This window comes from Triturus cristatus, chromosome 5_2, assembly GCF_964204655.1.
Source record: "Triturus cristatus chromosome 5_2, aTriCri1.1, whole genome shotgun sequence".
Taxonomy (NCBI): Eukaryota; Metazoa; Chordata; class Amphibia; order Caudata; family Salamandridae; genus Triturus; species Triturus cristatus.
The window spans coordinates 424,168,464-424,190,807 of record NC_140588.1 but is presented as its reverse complement, the minus strand read 5'-3'; the positions used below and the strand labels follow the sequence as shown (position 1 = coordinate 424,190,807).

Here is a 22,344-nt window from a genome sequence, read left to right as displayed (position 1 = left end):
AATACCCCCATGCCATTTCTGGGCATGAGAATATTATTCCCCCCTTCTAGAGGGAAAGACATGTTAAAATCATACTTCACTGTTAGCCTCTGACCAAAGCCTCAGCATCACAAAATGGATGCTGCTGCCACGACACAAGTCTGACCTCCTGCAGCTGGGAGTGATCCCAGCCAGGGAGGCCTGGACAATAGGTTTCCTGCTTGGGGAGGTGCTAGCACCTCCCCAGACAGCCTTTAGTGTATTGGGGCAGGGTGGGCTGAAAGGAATGAGACATGCCTGGGGCACACAAGGTGTTCCTTGCATAGTCCAGTTCAAACCGGTGCTGGGGCACTCCAGCCCCAGCTCTGGCACGAAACTGGACAAAGGGAAGTGGGTGTAACCACCCCCTCCCAGGTCCCACCCATAAGGCGTGACCTAGCAGGTATCCCAGCCCCCCAGATTAGTATAAGAGTGGGAGTTGGGCCTCAAGACTTTAGATTATCCTGAACCTGCAATCTTGAACAGAAACTCTGGACCTTCGACATTCGACGAAAGAAGAAGACTGAAGAATCTCCCTTGTGGCCAAGGAGTGGCTACCCTGTACAAACAGGCACCATCAAGAGACTACCCTTTGCTTTGTGAACGTTCTACGAGGAACCGACTACAGAGCCCGACCAGAGCCTTGACTCTCAGACTTCTCCGACCCTCATCCACATCTGCAGCAGAGCTGAGATCCGTGGAGGCGACGAGCGACGTGGGACCGGCTACCTGGAAAAAGTGGCTAGTAACTTAACGCGCAGCTTCTGAGGTACCCTCGAAGTTGTGCACCGGGGATTGAGAAGCCCCACCCCCAAGCACCATCTGCACCGAAGACCAGCCCCCCACACTCAACGAGTCCTGCGTGGGGCCCTTCAGCATTTTCCTGCTTGCCGCGTCTGTCCGGTTGCTTGCCCGCTGGCTAGTGGCCTTTGTGACGACGCATCCCGAAATCTTCTGCGCTGGTTTGGCTCCTCCAGACTGGCTCCTGCTTCCCTGCAAAGAAGAAGCACCGCAGACCTTCCTGGTCTGATCCTGAAGCAAGTCCTCCGTTCTTCGTGGGTTCCGCTTGCCAAGGCCTGGTGAGTCCTAGCCCAGCTTCGACGCCGCCGACAGCAAGAGCCTTCGTGGGACAGCTCGCCTCCTGGTCCTGGTCGTCCTCGACGCTTCCTGGTCCTCCTGGCTGCAGCGACAAGCTCCACCTTCACCTGCAACTCTTCACGACATCGTCTGGTTCCTTCCTGGTTCCACGTGGTCACTGGCTAGTGATCTTGACTCTGTCCCCTCTGCTTGCAGGTCTCTTCTCTTCTTGATCCCAGCCTTGGGATCCACCGGACACTCTTCACTGACTGCCTGTCAGCATCTTTCTTCAGGCATCCATAGGAGTCGACGACGAAACCCGACGCAACTTCAACCCTATGCACCCGCAGCCTGTGGGCTAGGTAACTTGGGTACTCCGGTGCTCATCAGGATAGTGACTATCCTAGTGTCTAAGTTTCAAGTCTCAACTTCCTAGCTACTCCGGAAGTGTCCTAAATCTATCTATTTCTAAACTGTACTATTGCTAGTGACTTTTACGCATTACGCGTGAGTGTTTCCACTCTGCATACGAATCCCGTGGGCCTCCCACTTCCTAACTGTTGCTAGTGCAGTGTAGCCCCAGCGATTTCCTAGGCCTATTCTATTTCCGTGACAGTGGTCCTTATACCACTTACTTAGTATATGGTTTGCGTGGCCCCTAGGGCCTAACTGTATTACTTACCTGTGTGACTTACTGTATGCATTAATAAGACTGTGTTGTACTTACCTCTAATCTCATAAAGAGTGCTGAGGGTTTGCTTAGAATAAATACACTTTATTTTATATATATATCTGTTGTGGTGTCCTTTCCTTTGGTATTCAAGGGATTATATATGGTATCACAGCTGGCTTCACATGCCATTCAGAGTTTAGCCTAAGACTGCTCTTGTCCATGCTACCACTAGGATAGCTGGTCTATAAGGTTGACTTTACAACCAATCACCATAAGGGTATTTGGACTGATATAAGGTGTACACTATAACTAGTGACATCATACATCAGGCCAACTTCTCACACCCTTTAATATCTATTTGGTCAAGTTTTCTGAGGAACCTCCAATGCAAAAACCAAGGAACCTGAAAATTATTTAGGATTTAGATTCTCTTACCCGCCTGCCCCAAAATAACAAAAACGGTTGCAAAGAGTATTAAATACCTGTTACACTGATCAAGGAAGTTTCTACCACCATTCCATCTGAACCATGCCACACATCTCATCAAAGCACTGAAGAAAGTCGTGAACTTACAAAGAATACGTCCATTCATTTATTACATAACCTGGAATATCTGCCGATTCTCGCTACAGATACTAATGCTACTAGAAAACCATGGCATACAGTAATATATATGGGATTTAGTAAACCATCTCTCTGTTTTGGATAATGCAACTGACCAATTTTTACTTGTGAGCCAAACACAAATTCACTATGACTGTGTTCACTCAAACCTAACTCGATGAAATGTCATGGCCACCAAAATTTCTAGCTTTGCCAACCAAAGAACCATAACAAGAAATCAATACAGAAAATGGGCATGGTGTTCGAGTAGCTCATCTTCATAAATATTCAGACATGTAATGGAAAACAAACTTTGCCTTATACCCATTACCTCCCTCCTCCTATTAGTCATTTGTACCCTTCTAGACATACACTGCAGTAATCTTGCCCGCACGACAGGGAAGTACATCCATATTTTGCTTGGAACTCTAGAATTGCAGGCCAAATATATATTAGCTCTCTGTGATTTTCAATAAATACCTAAAATGAAGCAGACCGAAACAAGCTAAGAGCCAATATAAAATATTACACAAACACTGGCTATTTTAACAATGTACCCATTTATATATTTTACAGAAGTAACAATTTATACAAAACAGAATTTAAAAAACTGACATACAAGCATAAAAAATATTTTTTAAACTAACCGGTAACTCCATGTATTCTTTGTGTTGCAGCATGTGTTAAGTCAGGAGAGCTTTCCTGGCTATTAGAACATTCTGAATCATCACTAACCACCACACTGGGTGCACTGTAGCAAGCATTGCAGCATCGTTCCCTCTTCCCACTGTGTTTTGTCATCTTGTAATTATTGCAGCAATAGTAGCAGAAAATGCCTCCACATAGCCTGAAATCGAATGAAAGAAAAGAAGACAACCATTTTACTCAGTTCATCCACTCATACCACAGAAGTGAACAGTTGCAGAAGTTTGTGAGTTTTTTAAAATCATTTTCGTCTGGAGGAGCTGCACAATACATACAGCCAAGCCAATCAAAAACAGATTCGTTAGTGATTACATTAGTTTTCAGTAATTAAGTTACTTAACTTCAGAGCATCACACCACAAAGCACAGAAAAAGAGCTAAAGACCTAACATACTGTATTCAAGCCATCCTTCAGATTCTGCTAAACATACAAAAAGCTACTGGGGTTGGATTAACATGAGATAACCACTTAGACAACGTTGTTTCGAAATAATTAGCCTGTACTTTCTGTTTCTTTTTGAGCGACCCAATCTGCAGGAGATTCCATATTTTGAACCTCCTGTTACTGGCCCTCTTTTCTTTAAAAAAAAAGCTTATTTTGGTATGGTAGAAAGCGAGGTATTCTGATATCATTTGATGACGGAGTGGGGAATCTGGGTTTAGCCACTCCCATTGCTAAGCGCTGCAGGTTCTGGAAATAACAATTTCCAAAAACAATTGGAGACTTATGGCTGAGATTGACACTGTCTGGTTATCCAGACCAAGTGAAACTAACCAGGGTGTCAGATTTATTCGCATGCCGGTAATGGTGGATAGAAATTCTCTGATCTTTGTCCAGAACAACACGATCGCAGTACACGTTTGCCATGGGCACGGCACTTTTGTTGTTCTCGCCAGAATTACCACACCATGGACATTCAGAGCTAGATCGCCGTTCCCACCTATGTGCTTCCTTTGGAGTGTAATATAGATCGAAGATTGTTTTGAAATACTGTGTTTTTAACCTGGCAGATAGCAAAACATTATGGGTTAGATGTACGACCTGCCAAATAGCGCCTCACAAATTGCGTCGCTTTTGCGACTCGCAATTTGCGTGGCACTATTTGGCATGTACAACAGTGTGTTTAACACTGTTTGCGATTCCCAATGGGGTCGCAAATTGCGAGGCTCATGAATATTAATGAGCCTCTTGCAATTTGCGAGCCCATTGGGAATGACAGGCCCTCCCAGGGATGGTGGTCTGCTGGGCTCAGCAGACCACCATGTCTGGGACTGCTATTAAATAAAGAAGATTTTTTTAAAAAAGGCAGCCCGTTTTCCTTAAAGAAAAAGGGCTTAATTTAAAAAAAAAAAAAAAAAACTTTTTTGTTTAATTTTTTAAGGGCAGGCAGTGGTCCCTGGGACCACTGCCTGCCCTTAAAAAACTAATACTGCATGCATTTGCAAAGGGGAAGGGGTCCCCTGGGAGCCCTTCCCATTTGCGAATGCAGTACCACCTACTTGAAGTAGGGGGTAATTTCCGAGTGTTTTGCGACCGCAATTGCAGTCGCAAAACATTGGTACATAGCTTTGCGGTCGCTATCAGGAAGGGAACGCCCCATCCTAATAGCGAGTCGCCAAATAGTGTTTCTGTTTGTACATGGGCCCATGCTTTTTAACATGAGCAAACGGGTCTAAGACCTGTTTGCGCACGCTAAAAAGCGTCGCACATCTGGCCCTATGTCCCATAATTACCGACTTATGAAAACGGGGGATTCCTCCACCATTGTTCAACTTGCCTGCCCACTGTAAAGTCTGTACCGCAACATCATCGTCCTCAAGTTCGAAGAATTGAGAATAAAGTATCCCGAGGTATATCTCTTCTCAGATAACGTTGAGTGCCTCATGGGAATTTCCACCCCACTTAGCTCCTCCAAACTGATTATCTGCAAAACGTGCCTGAGCTGTAGATATTTTCTGAGATCCTGTCTCTCAAAAATTATCTTGGAGGAACTGAAATGAGCGTACATAACCCTCTTCAACTATAGTCCCAATTTTATTGATGCCGGCTTATTTCCATCTCTGATAGCTTATATTATGAAATACAGACTGAAACTGGGGAGCATCCCATAAAGGAGTATGGTAGTTTTATTTAGTTATTTTCATCATCACATCTACTTTCTGCCATATCCTAAAAGCCGTCTTTACCATCTTAAATGTAACCCTTTTGTAGTAGCTCTGTTCCGTAACCTTTACAAAAAAACCTGAGGCACTTTTTCCTAAACCATACACATAAATCGGTGCAGCATTAGTATTATTTTCCTCAATATTAGCTCCTTATAGGAAATAGTGAATGTGCTGCATCACTGCAGCCATATAATAATACCTAACGTTGGAGGGAACGAATGCGCTTCTATACACTGAAAGTCTCATGAATTTGAGCACCCTTCTGGGTCTTTTAAATTCCCACGTGAAACTATTACAAATCTAGTTTCTGAAACCACTTGGAACAGACTTCTAAAGGTATGGCCCTCAACAGGTATAGAACTTACGGCAAATAGACATTTTAATAATATTACAGTGGCCAATAATCATAAATTTAAGATTATCCAAGTCCGCCAATATCCTGTGTAATACCACTTCATAATTCCGGGAGTTAATTTTCCACAAAATAGCCAAGAATTTGACCCCAAGATAAGTGAATGTATGACATTGTTCTGCATTCTGTCCATCAATTGTTTTTTTTGCATTTGTCACCCTGAGTGGGACGAGTATGCCCAGACGTGGGTCCCGTGCTCTCCAAGCCACTGGAGTCAAGCTATCCTGCCTAATGAGGGCTGAAAGCCCGAAACCGGTACTAGGGTGCTTGTTTCCAGTCCAGGGAGGACCTGGCCTGACAGTTTGGGCTGGAAACAGGCACCCTAGGACCGGTTTCGGGCTTTCAGCCCTCATTAGCCCCATTAGGACTGTTCCCATTGGGCGCAGGGTCAAGACTGATTTGCATATGGCTGGGTCCAAACTGGAATGGCATGGTGAGCAAAAAAACGATGGATTTAGGCCCAGATCTCTGTACTGGTGTGAATGTATGACATTGTTCTACATTCTGTCCATCAATTGTTCTTTTTGCATTTGTCACCCCAAGATAAGTAGCAGCCGCTGTTTGTCTATTATGTGCCCTTTGCACAGCTTTAATAAAGATTATCTTATTTTCGTCGCCATTAAGCCAGCCTGGCAGCTTTCTCAATCTCATTTGCTTGGTAGAGAAGACTTAAACGTCATCTGCATATGCAAGTAATTGAAGTGGGTGCAGAGCATATGTGGAAGGTTCCATTTTAACATTTAAGAGAAGCTTCTGCAAAAACAGCTCAATATATAGTGCAAATAAAATTGGAGAACATGGGCATCCTTGCCACGTACCCCTCAAGATATTAATTTCCTTAGATTCCTGACCCATAAGCTGCAGCCTGGATCTGGGGTTATTGTATAACAGTTGAATGGAGCTGATAAACCTTGGACCAAATCCCATCCTAACTATGGGTGTCCACAGATATCCCCATGATACTCTGTCAAAAGCCTTTTCTGGATTGAACAGGACCATTGCAAGAGGCGATCCAAGAGATTATGCAACATTAAATATAGCAATAAAACAGCTAATATGATTTCACTGTGCCGCTCCCAGGGACAAATTCATGTTGCCATGGCCACACTAGTCTCGCAATAACCCTGTTCATATGAGTAGTTATGATTTTAGAATAAACCTTTACATCACTGTTAATCAGAGAGATGGGCCTATATGATCCTGTGTGTGTCACAGCTTTCGCTTTGTTAAGAAACACTACTATATTTGTCTAGCCAAGACTCAGGTGGTAACTAGCTCTGCTACACTGCTTGAACTAGTGCAAGCTTTTTAGGTAGGATTAATGAAACTAAACAGGGGTAGAATTCTACAGGAATCTGGTCTAACCCTACTGATTTTCTGGAATATTCATTCTTAATAGCCACTACGATTACCCTTGTAGTCACCAGTGCTTCCCTATCTGCGCTTACTCTGTTAGACAGAGACTAGAGGTGTACCTCAAGAAACGGTCAATCGTACTTACTGTGATGTTAGTGTCTTGGGAAAAAAAAGTTTGATTGTACTCTTGAAACACACTAACAATCTTATCTTATCCATACAAAGCTCTCCCTGTGTATTTCAATGCAAGAACTCTCCTAATGCTGTTATGTATTCATAATTCTCTGACAGATACATCTGAAACCTACGGGCTGCTCTTTCTGCAAAGAGACTGTGTGCCTGAGCCGTGACCATGGTGATGTGCTGCGTAATGATAATGTCCTCAGCATCATCACCAGCAAGATGGCATGCTGTATCTGTATGCTGTTTCTCTAATCTGGCTAGTTCCATTTCCAAAGTCCGAAGAAAGTGCCCTTAGGTTTTCTCTCTCTTAATTGAATAGCTCATTGTCTCCCTCCTAGTACCGGCCTAAAATGTATCCCATACTATTCCAATGGAGACACTATCCCAAATTCAGTGTAAAAGGTCTGGAATCCACTCTGTCATATGTTCTATATATCCAAGGTCTAACAACACAACTTGCTGAAATATCCAGCGTAATTTAGAGTTCAGCATACATTGAATCATAACATCCAACAACAAGGGGTTATGATCAGATGATACACTAGGATATTTGACCATTTGTGCACCTCTTAGGAGACTCTGGAATAATTGAAAAGAATCCAGCCTTGTATATTTTTTGTGTACATACGAATAAAAAATATAACAGGGATCGAGGATTTTAAGTTCAGCACAGGCATCAACGAGGCTGAGCATTTTCTGCAAGTCTAAAATTGCCTTAAAAGTTTTAGGTTAATGACCATTTTTGAGTCGTACCCTCTTTAGCGTGTATGTTGTCCCCCTACTCAGGTTGATTCCCTTCTTTGGATTTTCTACAATTTCGCATGCGGAGAACATGCACATCGTGGTGTCAGTTTCAACGGATGTCGATGACACTGTCAAACGCTTCAATAACTGTATGACCGAAGTAGTTCGATGGATGAGAGAAAGTGCCTTAAATTAAATTCAGAGAAAACTGAGGTCGTCCTGTTTATGAAAGAGACTTTCTTTTGGAACATGTCCTGGTGGCCCTAACATCTGCGTCCCCTCCCTTGCCGGTCCACAAAGCAAGGAACCTAGGAGTAATCTTTGATTTTCCCAGACCAGATGAATAAGCTCACCGTCTCCTGTTTTTTCTATAATGATCTCTGTGAAAGATTCTCCCATTCATTCAGTTCGATCTGCAGAAATCGGTAATAATTGCCCTAGTGCTTTCCAGGTTAGATTTCTGCAATGCACTAGATATTGGCATCCATCAACGATCTCTGAGTAAACTGCAAATTTTATAAAACACAGCAACTCGTCTCTAAATGAGAACTCCAAAGTTCTAATCTGTCTCATATGCACTGTCGGAGTTAGCTTCCCATTAGGAAGCGAGAAGCCTTCGAGGCACTATGCACTGCTCACAAATCCCTTCATGACATAGGCCCTGAGCACCTTGAGAAGAAATTGAAATGGGACACACCTAGGAGAGCCCTTCGACCAGTCACCTCAAGGACAGTGGGAACACCTAAAATACACAAAGCGTCTTGGGGTGGTAGAAGCTTTATTTCCTCTACTTGCAAATATTTTAACAAAATGACTATGCAGCTCAAAGCCAAGTCCAATATTATCTGTTTTAGAAAAGAACTCAAAACCTGGCTTTTTCCATTTATGTTGCCCAATTAGTTTTGACACACTGTTAAATCTAGCATACACCAGCACCAAGACACCTCTGGGCAATCAAGCGCTCTATAAACATTATCATTATCATCATAGGGAGCATTAGAGTTTAGAGTCATATTGCAGTTTAGATCCCCGCAGAATATAACAGGGGTCGGCCACTGCACCACATCCACTGTCAGGTATGCAATCGTCGCAGTGTCATTTAAAACAGGACCGTATATCAAACAAATAGTTCACTTCAGTTTTGCAAAATAAACCTCAGTGATAGACCACCAACCTAGTTTATCCAAGGACATGCATTTAACATTAATGATGTTTCTTTTAGCTAATATGCCCCCTCCCAGTAGTAGTCATTTGTCAGATACTGACTAACAAGTCATTACTTTAGGAATTATTGATGTGTAATGTGTGATAAACAGAAATGTTATAATAAAAGGAGCGAAATGAAAGGACGGAATTGATCTATATGACATTTACGATCTTGTGTAATAAAACCATGATAAAATTAATAAATGCCAATAAAAACTTTAAAAAACTTTAGGAAAACAATAAGTGTTTCTTCTTATGCTGAATGTGGGTGTCCTAGAAACAGACCAAGTCATTCAGACCCCTTACGTTCATAGTTTCTACTCGTAACCTGTCAGCATTACCCACTTTAGCAGATTAAGACGTGAAACACTGTGTTATATAACCATTGCTGTTGACAGTTTTGAATAATTATTAATAGTTTCATTAAATAGACCTCAGTGTAATAGTGACAGATAGATCATAAATGATGTTAACTGCATACATATATTAAGGAGATGTACACAGAACATTATAATAAATAGATTAAAAGATAGATTAAAAAGGAGACATACCCAGATAACTATAATTATAGATTACAACTGATGATCAATATATCTCATATGACATGCATCCAAAAGCATTCAAACATATTTCAACTACTGTAAATTTCATTCATATCTTCGGTCCACTAAAAATACTACAATTAAATTATAACATCAATCACCCCACCCACAAGTATAATCAAGGAAATCAGTCATAAATAAAGTGCCAAAATATTCCATAACCATTGCTGTTGATGCCTCCCTTCTGTGACACATCTGGTCAAAAACATAAAGGGTGATTTGGCCTTTCACTTCAATAGCTCCTCTTTAGGTTATTCCCTTCCAGACTTTATACCCTCTATTTGCCCCTGCTTCTTTGTACCACCCATCCCTTCTGCAGATCCTCCTATCCCCTCAACCCCATGACCCCCTAACCTTTACCACGTTCCACCCTATTGCCCTCCCAGCCCTACCCACCCTTCTCTGTGCCCCTATTCCCCCCAAGTAGCAGATCCTACGCAGTCAAGCCATCCTTGGATGCATCTACGGTGGTCATCCTCCCCTCCTCATCCAGCAGGTGGTATCAATATGTTCACGTAAACCCCCAGTCCTCAACGTCCCCTCGCACCATATGTTTTTTCCCACTCCCAGATTCCCCACTAGGCTAGTGCTATTAAATGGAAGTACTTCATCATGCAAAAAGAAAACCAAAAGAAGATACTTCAAGAGTGCTAAAATATCCAGTTCATATCTCATGTTAACTAAACCTAAGACTTTACTGCAACATTTCTAAACGTTATCTTGCCTTAATTTCTGAATTGAAAAAATTAGCTCTCTCATCATCATTAACTACTTTCAGTCTTGCAGGGTTCTATAAGAATGCTTGACAACACTTCTCCTGAAAGGGAATGACCATCCGTCAAAGCCTCCACCTGCTTTAAACTGTGACATGGCAGATATCAGGCCTAGTAAAAAAAGGTGTAGCTTCCCTTTTAGAGTCAGGTTGTGCCGCCTAGTATATTTTCTGTCTCAGTAAAAAGTTCACAAAAAGGACACAAAGGATGGCTCTCTGTTTGGTGTCTGAATCCCAGCCTGGTCTCTCAGCCAATGAGTATCTCTTGGAGAGAGGAAATCTATTTGCTCTGCCCTTTATATTTCAGTCTCCATTTCCATTCTCTGAGCTCAGATAAAGCAGAATTCAACAGTTGTACCACAAATCCACATACATCGTTTCCTTCTGAGATTCCTCTAATGCCAAGCAAACGTAAATAATTACATGAATGCCAATTTTCTAAATCTTTGAGTTTTCACTGGACATCAACCAAATGAACAGTGTCAAGGCTCTTAACTTCAACATGCATGCAAGCAAGATCAGTTTCTATGGATACTGTCCGCTCCTTAATTGCTGATAGACGTGTTGTTATATCATTACAGACTTTTGATAGCTTACTGAATGACACTTTCAAGCCACCATCGTTAGATCATTACTGAAAATTGCTGCATGCCGTAGCAGAAGTATCGTTTGTCAGTGCTTGAGCTGAGGAGTAATTCCGCATCAGAGCCCAGCCAGGTCTTTTCTGCTACATGTGCGAGGGGTTTATTTTCATATCGTCCTCGAAACTTGAACATTAGCAGCCCACGATGTAAAATAAAGGTCCAGATCTTCTGATTCTGAGCTGTACTTATGTCTGTATTTGCATTACCCTCAGACCGGTCCACAGATTGATCAGATAGAGAGTAGAACTTCTCACCAATATCCTGTTCCATCCTCAACGAGCATAAAGAGTAGGTATTTGTCCTACTAGAGCATCATCCATTCTTGCCACCAGAGCCAGTTACCCGTCTGCCTTTTTCTTCTGCTTTAGTGTGGAACATTTCCATCCTGCAAGTTTCCCAAGGCAGTCCTGTAGTGATTAAAGTCTCACACACTGGGTTCCCTATACCTAGATCGGAGCTGGTGACTTTCTTTTTGCAAGGTAATTTCCAAGACATTGGTGATGGAGGTGAGGCTAATATGTCCGTTTGTGTCTGCGGAACTTGATCACCTAAAGTTGCGCCAATGGTGGCCCACAGAACCAGCCATATCCCCTGCCACAACATTAGTCATGAGGTCCTCACCCCCTTGACCAACTCACTTCCCCGCTCTGAACAGTCTTTGCTTCTGACAGTTCATTGCACAGAGGAGCTAGGAGGACTAGCCAGATAGTCTATTGTGCCCAGCTTATTATTCTTCCCAGCACTGGTGCCTCCGTCATCGACAACTGGGTTGCAACTGATCCCCCCCTTCCTCCTCATACCTGTTGATCCTGATCAGATGAAGCAATTTGAAATCAAGGCTGCCGTGGTCCTCCCAGCCATCTCCTTGACTGCCGCAGGTTTTTGCCGCGAGACCATCTGCTTTCCATCTGTAGAATCTGCGGTGTAAGCTGCGGCGGAATCTCTAGTCCAGGTCAGGGTCGAACCGCTACAAGAGGAGTGTTACTTTGGCTGGTGGAATAGCTTGGGCTGTTGGTCAGCACCCTGGTGTCCTGACTCCGTGCCCCAAACGAGAAAGTGAGAGGGGTGGAGGAGACTGGGGAACAGACGCTGCAATACTGCTACAGCAGAGTTCCTCACTCCTCTGATGTTGTTAACACAGATTAACCCCTTCGGTGCTCATGACGGAATGGTTCCGTCATGACCCACGGTTGAGCTGTGCTCATGACGGAACCATTCCGTCATGACCACGCCCGCGCAAGATTCCGTCAGCACAGCGGCGGAATCTGCGCAGCATCGAAGGGGTTAAGAGGGGCACCCAGAAACATAAGGGGGGGAGAAGAGGGTAGACAAGTATAGCCTGACTGTAGCCTGATGGAATGGAGAGAAAGTGCTATAATAGCTATAGCTATGACAGGAGGCTGAATTCACCCCTGGTTCTTCCTGGGTTCGCCTAAACTGCTTTTCCTCATTCAGCCGAACCAGTAAGATGAAGTAGCTGAGCAGAATTCCCTGCATCCATTGTTCCAGTGACACTGTGAGCTAAGGGAGGAGATAGGCTCCTGTGTACCATGATGCACAGGCTCTGCCTTTCGCTTTCCCCTGCCCAAGCCATATATTTTGTCAAAGTAGGGGAAAGCGAGATAGACGCTGTGTATTAGGACATATAATGTTGAGAGCAGCGGGCCGATACCAGGTTTTATATTTAGGGAGAGGATGTGGCCTTACGGCTAGAGCAGTCGACCTCGAAGCTGGGGAACTGGGTTCGAGTCTCGGCAGGGACGCTCAACACCCTGTGATTCTGGGCATATATCTTAATCTCTCCGTACCCAACAAAAATGAATGTGTCCATCTGTAATGCAACAGGTGCTCATGTAAAGCACTCTGATGCCTTCAGGTCAAGTTTGCGCTATATAAAACTCCGTTAAAAAAAAAAAGAAATAGGCCTGATCTGCTCCATTGTCTTCAATGGCTATCTCAACATTCAAATGTTCTAATAAACTATGAACATTAATATCAGTCAAACTGCATACTGATATAAGGCTATTACAAATTTACCATGATGTGTAGAAGGGAGTTTTTCTGGCTTAGGCTAACTAGGCCTCAGTTAGGCCTTGACGCCATCTTGTTAAAAAATTTAGCCCGAATCACGATGTTCATTCTGTGTTAATGTTTCTGTCTGACACTACGTGCAGCAAGTTATAGTTTGTTTATGGCACTGTTTTCGAAGGGTTCACTAAAGGAAGTCCAACTGCAACATAGTTCTAGGCCTTCCGCCAGCACATTGTACTGCCTTCATTCACACTGCGTTTCTGTTGTTTATGTACCTAATTTCTTCTAGCATCTCCGGATGACATTAGGTCAGAAGTAGTGAATCAATATTCAGGTAGTGGGTTAGTGCTTGTTGATAGGGCAATGTGACGTTTTATAATACAAAATTGTGATTTGTTGGTGCAGTGATCATACCATGCTGACTTTGCAATTTCTGTACTTTCTTATGCAAGGAAACTGTATGTAAACCCCTGGATTTGGGGGTGAGCCATGAACTCTTTGGAGACCTTTCTTATGCCTATGGATGCTGCCCAATTTCTTACTGATTTTGCTGCACGCTGAAGACTTAGCATTTTTCTGATGCTGCATCTGCATTTCATTATTCTTTGCATTATGCCTTTTAAATTTTGTAATAAACCTTCATGGGTTTTCTAAATTCCGGATCTCCTGTTTTGAGTCACTCCTTTCTTATTGACTGTATGATTTTTAAATGCTGTTTTGACTCATCACTTAGGACCCATAGCCAACTAACATTTTGGTCAACACCGTCCCAGATCCACCCAATATTTGGGCTCGACTCTATCAAATAGATTTTTAGAGGCCTGCATGCTCAAGCATACAAAAAAGACATGTCTGGTTAAGGAAGCTTAGCACCTTTGATATCAACTTCAATATTACAGTACCTAAAAATTGGGGAAAAAACTAGCACGGAACTGTGCTGTAGAAAATAAACACTGCATTGCAATGAGTAGTTATGGATTACACGTTGCATGGAGTATAATGCTTGCAGAGTAGAATGGTGAAGTATGGGTGAGAGAGACAGGTACAACTGACTGTTGTTCTGTGCTTTAGGGTTGGGTTGGCACCTGTGGAGTGTTGTTGACATAAACAAAGGACAACTTACTCAAAACTGAGCGTCCAGGCATGCGGCCTTTGGACAGTTCATGCCAAGGGATTTCTCTCATCTAAGGCACAAGAGTAAACTGTGAGGCACGATGAAGAGGCGGGAATAGAGGTCTCGGTCTTTAATGCACCTACAGATCATATGTGTGCTTAACATGTTGAATTTATCGTCAAGCACAAATCCAGATTACAGAATCAGTATTTGCAGATTCTTCTGACAGCAGTGTTCCTCTTCGTAAGAGGTAAACATCCTCAAGCTTAGCAGATGTTCTGCTGTAAAAGGTCTAGTGGTAGCAATGGGAAAAGGGGAACTAATGGAAGTGTCAGAATAGGTGATGGCACAAAATTCTGGAAATACCCCAACATCGTACCTTTAGGGCTACAAACAACGTTTTGCCTGTTCGGTCGCACCATGGAAACACTCATCATTCCTATAAAGATAGGAGTGTGTTTACATATTGGGAAATCCCGACACCTTATATTTCATAGGGGTGTACAGGAATGGGGTTCTCCACTCTGCATTAACAAATAATGCTTAGATTTCCAACGTTGAAAAGTAAGTAAATCAGATCACAGAGTACAGGTAGCAACTAATGCAATTGTCTTCTTCATTTCACATGGTATGACAACAACAGAGTGCTACCTATGCAGAAAAAACGAACTATGGTCCCGAGTCCAAGTTGCGCAGTCCTGGGGAAACTGTTTTTACCATAACCGCAAAGTCATTTTGCACCAGTACTGTGCAATTATGCGTAAGGTGGGGGGATAGGGGAACTTTGTGGGACCAATTTTTTTTTATCATAAAACCACACAGAATTCCCCAGTCCACGAAGCTTTACAGCATGCACTGTAGCAGGTGGTAAATGTATGCAAGGTCCTGTGGTAGGGTGGGGACACAAAGAAGCAGGGGGGGAGCAGAGTTTTTTTTCTAGCAGCTGCCCCTACGTGGGGACAAAAACACAGTACGAGGCATGGCTGCTACTGCCTCCAAAGATTCATGCAATTTTTCCGTACGGATTTTTGGCCAGAAACAAATCGCGTACGGGTCTCCCACACCCACTAAAACAGGGTGTGGGAAAACTGACCCACAGAGAAAGATATCGAGCAGAGTTTTGTTAAGTCATTTCTCTTCGTCTGACTTGTCCCCAGCCCCATTATGACCCTGTATTATGTCTACCGGTTGTCTCAAACTCATATGCTGGAAAACCAAATTCGTTTTAATTGATATTGAAAGCAAAACACAAAATGGCTAATATCTAAACAGAAACCAGACAAACAGTTCAGCATGCCAGCGTGGCACTTCTGAGCAAAATGTTAAATGTGCAGACACACATTACCAACCTGGTTTAACAGAATTAAGTATATGCAACATTTTTTTATGGCAAATTCGAATTTCACTCCTAACTTGTTATGTTATGTTACAATTCAATTACTTATATAGCGCGCGACTCAACCGGGGGCATCTCGGCGCTTGCCTGGAGATAAAACCTGAGAGCAGAAAATCAGACCAACAGCAAGATTAAAACAGGTAAGTTTTTAGTTGTTTCCTGAAGGTACTATATATGAAAATTTCACGCAGAGCCATAGGTAATTTTTTTCAGTATCTTGGGGCAAGATACGAGAAAGCTTTACCCTCTGTGCGACTAAGACGTATACGGGGTACCTATAAAAGGGCTAGTGTACTGGATCTAAGATTTCGGCAAGGTACATGTTTTACGAGTTGCTTTTGCAGATAGCAAGGGGCCTTTGCCTTTCAAGGCATTGTAGGTGAGACAGAAAATTTTGAAGCATGATTTCTTCCTCACGGGTAGCCAGTGTAACTCTCTCAGCAAGGGACCAGAGGGAGAGTCTGCTGGGCGATTCAGGATCATTCTTGCCGCAGTGTTCTGGATCACCTGTAGTTTAGCAAGCAAGGTCTCCCACTTTGGCCATCAGAGCGTTACCATAGTCTAATCTGCTAATCACCATAGCTTGAACCAGAGTTCTACGATGATTAGTGGGCAGATAAGGAAGAATCTTGCGCAGTAGACGCAGGCTATAATAACAAGAACTGGTAGTGGCAGCAATATGGTCTTTTATTGTTAATGTCTGATCCAGTTTTAGACCTAGGTTTTTTACACATTGTTTAGGAATGGGAGCTGCTCCCAGCTGTAGGGGCCACCATTCATCGACCAGATGGCTGAGGCTTTCCCCATTAGCATGATCTCGGTTTTTCCAGGGTTTAGCTGAAGGCAGTTGGAGATTGCAAGCATACCGACGGAGAACCAAATTTTCTTTGCTTCTAGATTGGGGCCGATAGAAAACATAAACTGAGTATCGTCAGCATATGAAATTATCTCAAAGCCTAGCTGCTCTACGATTTTTGCCAGAGGGGCCATATATATGTTGAATAATGTCGGGCTTAGACAGGAGCCCTGAGGTACGCCCTTATCCAGACGCATTGTTTCTGACAGGTATGGCCCTAACGAACAAGTTACTTACCTTCGGTAACGATGTATCTGTAAGAAACATTAGTTAGTTAGATTCCTCACCTTAGAATATCCCCAGGCGTCAGACTGGATCCGGAAGATTTTTCGTCAGCAATACCCCTTGCGCGTCGCTAGGCGTCGTCTGCGGCTCCGCGTCCGTCGTCGGCGTCGTGCGCCGGGATGACGTCGTCGGAGTACTTAGACGCCGCCCTCGCGCGCTGACGTCAGTTCTTGTACATAGCCTTCCGCGCCAGGAACGCAGAGCCATGCAAAGACCGACACTGGTGCCAAAAATAAAATCTAGGGGCCTGAAAGGACAACCTTAACCGTAGATGTCAGTTCGCAGAACGGGGAGGATGGGTGGGTCGGTGAGGAATCTAACTAACTAATGTTTCTTACAGATGCATCGTTACCGAAGGTAAGTAACTTGTTCATCTGAAAGAAACACGTTAGTTAGATTCCTCACCTTAGAATAGATACCCAAGCAATACCATCCCCGGTGGTGGGTCTGCGAACCAAGATCACACCAGAAAGTCCTGGAGGACAGAACGGCCAAAGAAGCCATCCCTCCGGACTTGGCTGTCAAGGCAATAATGCCTAGCAAACGTGTGTAGCGAAGCCCACGTCGCCGCCTGACAGATGTCCTGCAAAGGGACACCCCGTCCCAAAGCAGTAGTAGCCGCTGTGGCCCGAGTGGAGTGGGCGCGCAGCCCAACAGGAGGGTCCTTTTTAGCCAAAGAGTAACAAATTTTGATGCACAAAACGACCCACCGAGAGATGGTCCGTTTGTGCACAGCTTTCCCCTTCTTAGCACCCACGTATCCAACGAAAAGTTGGTCGTCCACCCGGAACTGCTTAGTGCGGTCCAAATAAAAGGAGAGCGCACGTTTAGGGTCCAGACGGTGGAGCCTCTCTTCCTCTTTGGAAGGATGCGGAGGCGGAAAGAAGGTGGGCAAGGTGACAGACTGCCCAAGATGAAATGGAGTCACCACTTTCGGAAGAAAGGAGGGACGAGGCCGAAGGACAACCTTGTCCGGATGAACAGACAGAAAAGGAGGCTTTGAAGATAAAGCCTGGAGCTCACTCACCCGTCTAGCCGAGGTGATGGCTACCAGAAAAGCAGTCTTAAGAGTCAGAAGACGAAGAGGACAATTGTGAAGAGGCTCGAAGGGAGCGCACATCAGGAATGTCAAGACAAGATTCAAGTCCCACTGAGGCATTACAAAAGGGACAGGAGGGAACGTGTGAGTAATGCCTTTTAGAAAGCGTGAAACTACAGGGGACTCGAAAAGAGAAGGCTGATCAGGAAGCCGTAAGAAGGCAGAGATGGCAGCAAGATAACCTTTCAGGGTGCCCAGGGCAGAGCCCTGCCGGGCCAAAGAAAGAAGAAAGAGGAGAACCTCAGAAAGAGGGGCGGAAAGGGGATCCACAGCCTTTGCTGTGCACCATGCCACAAATTTGTTCCACCGGCAGGCGTATACCGTCTTTGTGGAGGGACGCCTGGCTGCCAGAATGATATCACAGACTTCAGGAGGCAAGTCAAATGGCATCAACTGCCGCCGCTCAATCTCCACGCATGGAGGTGGAGGCTGGACAGGATCGGGTGGAGGACCGTCCCCTGCTGCTGCGACAGAAGATCCTCCCGAAGGGGCAGACGTATCGGAGGATCGGTCAACATACTGAGTAGCTCGGGATACCAGTACCTTCGTGCCCAATCCGGAACTGCTGACATTGCGCGTTCTCGTCGGTGGCGAATAGATCTAACCAAGGCTCTCCCCACTGCTGAAAGAGACCTTGCGCCACCTCGGAGTTCAGACGCCATTCGTGATCCATCATGCACCGGCGGCTGAGTTCGTCTGCTCTGGCGTTCAGAGAGCCCGCCAGATGTTGAACCACTAGGGTGACGCCCTGGTGTTCCAGCCACGTCCAGAGGCGCAGAACCTCCTGACAAAGGGTCCACGACCCCACCCCGCCCTGTTTGTTGCAATACCACATGGCGGTGGTGTTGTCCGTGAACACCTGCACGACACTTCCCCTGACAGAGGGAAGGAAGGCTTTCAGTGCAAGTCGGATCGCTCTCAACTCCAACAGGTTGATGTGGAGACGAGACTCCGCCGGAGACCAGAGGCCTCTGATCTCCGCCTCTCCTATATGGCCACCCCATCCCAGGAGGGACGCATCCGTCACTACGACATGCTCCGGTTGGGAAGGGAGAGGCTTCTGCCCATGACCCAATCGCGGTCCGTGAGCCACCACTGCAACTGCTGTGCAGTGCCCTCCGAGATCAAGACATGGTCGGACAGGTTGCCGTGATGCTGGGCCCACTGAAACTTCAGGTCCCACTGCAGAGCCCGCATGCGCCGCTTGGCGTGATGCACTAGTAGGATGCAGGAAGCCATCAGCCCCAGAAGCCGCAACACTAGCCTGACCGAAACCCAGGATAGAGGCCGAAAGATGGGAATCAGGGCCTGTATATCCCGGACCCGCTGTTCCGGTGGATAGACCCGGAACTGCGCCGAATCGAGAACCGCTCCGATGAAGAGGAGCTTCTGAGAGGGACTCAGGTGTGACTTCGGCACGTTGATGGAAAACCCCAGCAAATGCAGGAGATCCGCCGTAGTCTGGAGGTGGGAGACGACTGTCTGGGGCGAGCCCGCCTTCAACAACCAGTCGTCGAGATAGGGGAAGACTGGAACCCCTGATCTGCGCAGATGAGCTGCGACCACCGCCATCACTTTCGTGAACACCCGAGGGGCACTGGTGAGGCCGAAGGGGAGCACGGTAAACTGAAAGTGCTCTTGGCCCACCGTGAACCGCAGGTAACGCCGGTGGGCCGGCAGGACGGGGATGTGGAAATAAGCGTCCTGCAAGTCCAACGCTACCATCCAGTCTCCGGGGTCTAGGGCAGCTAGAACCTGAGCCAAAGTCAACATCTTGAACCGTTCCTTCCGGAGGAAGGCATTGACGTTCCGAAGGTCCAAGATAGGGCGTAGGCCCCCTTTGCCCTTCTTGGGAACCAGAAAGTAGTGAGAATAACAAACACGACCTACTTCTGGGCTCGGAACGCGCTCCACGGCCCCCTTGGCCAAGAGGGCGGAAACTTCCTCGTGGAGAAGATGCAAATGATCCCCCGAGATACGGTGGTGCTGCGGTGGCATGGCTGGAGGGGTTGTCTCGAAGGGGAGGGAGTAGCCCCTTTGGACGATTTGCAGCACCCACCTGTCCGATGTGATGGACCGCCAGTGGAGCAGGTGATGGCGAACTCTGCCGCCCACTGGCGTGGAATGGGCCTGAAAGCTCGGACTAGGAAGGCTTTGCTGCCGGGGTGGATGTGGGCTGACCTCGTCGTCCTCCAGATCCGTCTCGGCGGAAACCACGTCCGCGCGCAGGTTGGTTCTGCGGCTGGTGGCTAGGCGCACGTGAGGAGGCACCCCTTCCTTGGCCACGAAAGGGGCGAAAAGCGGAAGATTGCGACCGCGGGGCCGAGAGGCCCAAGGACTTGGCCGTAGCCCGGGAGTCCTTAAAGCGGTTCAGCGCACTGTCCGCCTTCTCGCCAAACAGGCGAGTGCCATCAAACGGCATGTCCATGAGAGTGCTCTGGACATCGCCGGAAAACGACGTGGACCGCAGCCAGGCGTGACGTCGAAGCGCCACAGTGGTGGAAATGGCCCTACCCAGCGAGTCCGTGGTGTCAAGCCCACAACGTATAGCATGTCGCGCGGCATCCCTCCCATCGGCCAGAGCCTGGGTAAGTTGTGTCTGGACCTCCTCCGGACACAGGGGCAGCGCGTCCTCCACCGCATCCCACAGAGAGTGGGAATAACGGTCCAAGAGACAAGCGGTGTTCAAAGACCGCAGGCCCAAACTAAGGGAAGAGAACAGTTTCTTGCCAAACTGCTCCAGTCTCTTGGAATCCCGGTCCGGCGGGGCGGTCGGGAAAGAGGATTGGGAGGTGGAGGCCTGGATAACCAGGCTCTCAGGGGTAGGGTGTTGGGACAGAAAACTGGGGTCGCCCGGAGCAGGGCGGTGGCGCCTGGCAACGTTCCTGTCCACAGGAGGAACTGTGGAGGGCTTGGACCAGGTGCCCTGTAGAACGTCAGTGAGGGCCTCATTGAATGGCAGCAGAGGCTCAGTGGAGCTTGCTGCAGACTGAAGCACCTCAGTGAGGACGTTCGTCCTCACAGCCACGGCAGGTAGCTCGAGCCCAAGGGCTGCGGCCGCCTTGCGCAGCACCACGGAGAAAGCAGCACCCTCCTCCGAAGCCACAGTCAGAGGAGAGATGAATCCAGTGTCTGGTGAGGTATCCAGACCACTGGCCTCCCCCAGTTCATCTGCCCAGTCCTGGGACAGTTGGGCCTGATCGGCCATAGGATCCTCGGATCCCTCCCAGTAGTCCCCATCATCCGACTCCTGGTGTAGAGGAGAAAGTAACGGAGCCGGGCGGTAGACAAAATGTGTCTCTAGCGGCGTCGATCTCGGCGTCCATCGACGCCGGACCGGCGCCGGGCCCGGAGCGGGACTGAACTGGGGCACGACGTCGAGCGGGGTCGACGTCGGCGTCGGGGGTGGAACCGGAGTCGACGCCGGTGGAGGAGGCGTGACAAGGTTGACCGGCGTCGACGGGGACTCGAGAACGGGTCCCTCGGGCGCTTGCGGCGTCGAGGCCGGAGCCGTCAACGGCGCCGGGGCCGGAGCCGCCGGCTGGCAAGGCAGCCCAGTCGGGTCCGCGGGGCCCGAAGGCGCACCAGCGGGCGCCGACGGCGGAGCCAGGTTCCTCATGGCCGAGAGGAAGGCACTGACTTCCGCCGGCGTCGCGTTAGTCCCAGGGACCGGAGGGTATGGGGACGGACGCAGCGCCTGCGGCTCCGCCGGAGCCGCGGGGGTGGAACCACCCTGACCCTCGACCGAGTTGCGCGACCGGCGAGGGGAGTCCGAAGAGCGATGTCGCCTCTTGGACTTCTTGGAATGCTTCGACTTACCCGAAGACTTTGATCCCGACGACCGATGGTGACGTCGGCTGCGGCTCCGCGACCGATCCTTGGACCTCCTCCTGGACCGGGATCGAGAGGCGCGCGGAGCCGAGTGGCGAATCTCGAGAAGCTTACGGGACCGCTCCCGTCTAGCCTTCGAGGTCAGGGCCTTACAGTCCGAGCACGACTCCGCGTCGTGGTCGAGGCCCAAGCAGTACAGGCACCGGCGGTGATGGTCCGTAACCGACATCAATCGGCTACAGTCCGTACAGGCTTTAAACCCAGGCATCCTACCGGCACCGGTGTCGATTGACAGGATCAAAAAGGATCAAAAAGTTAGTCAAAAATTGACTAAAGGGGTAGCTCTCCCGGATCTGTGCTTACTGGCGCGGAAAAAAGAAGAACTGACGTCAGCGCGCGAGGGCGGCGTCTAAGTACTCCGACGACGTCATCTCGGCGCACGACGCCGACGACGGACGCGGAGCCGCAGACGACGCCTAGCGACGCGCAAGGGGTATTGCTGACGAAAAATCTTCCGGATCCAGTCTGACGCCTGGGGATATTCTAAGGTGAGGAATCTAACTAACGTGTTT

At 47.1% G+C, this 22,344-nt stretch overlaps 1 protein-coding gene across 3 annotated transcripts in view; it reads right to left on the bottom strand.

Annotated features, from left to right (window-relative positions):
• The window catches only part of FYCO1 (FYVE and coiled-coil domain autophagy adaptor 1), a 785,579-nt gene that overhangs the window by 225,191 nt on the left and 538,044 nt on the right, over positions 1-22,344 (bottom strand). For all 3 annotated transcript variants that reach the window (XM_085607344.1, XM_085607346.1, XM_085607347.1), the window contains exon 13: positions 3,019-3,218. In XM_085607344.1, the coding sequence (XP_085463470.1) occupies positions 3,019-3,218 (200 nt within the window). The remainder of the gene's footprint in view (positions 1-3,018; positions 3,219-22,344) is intronic.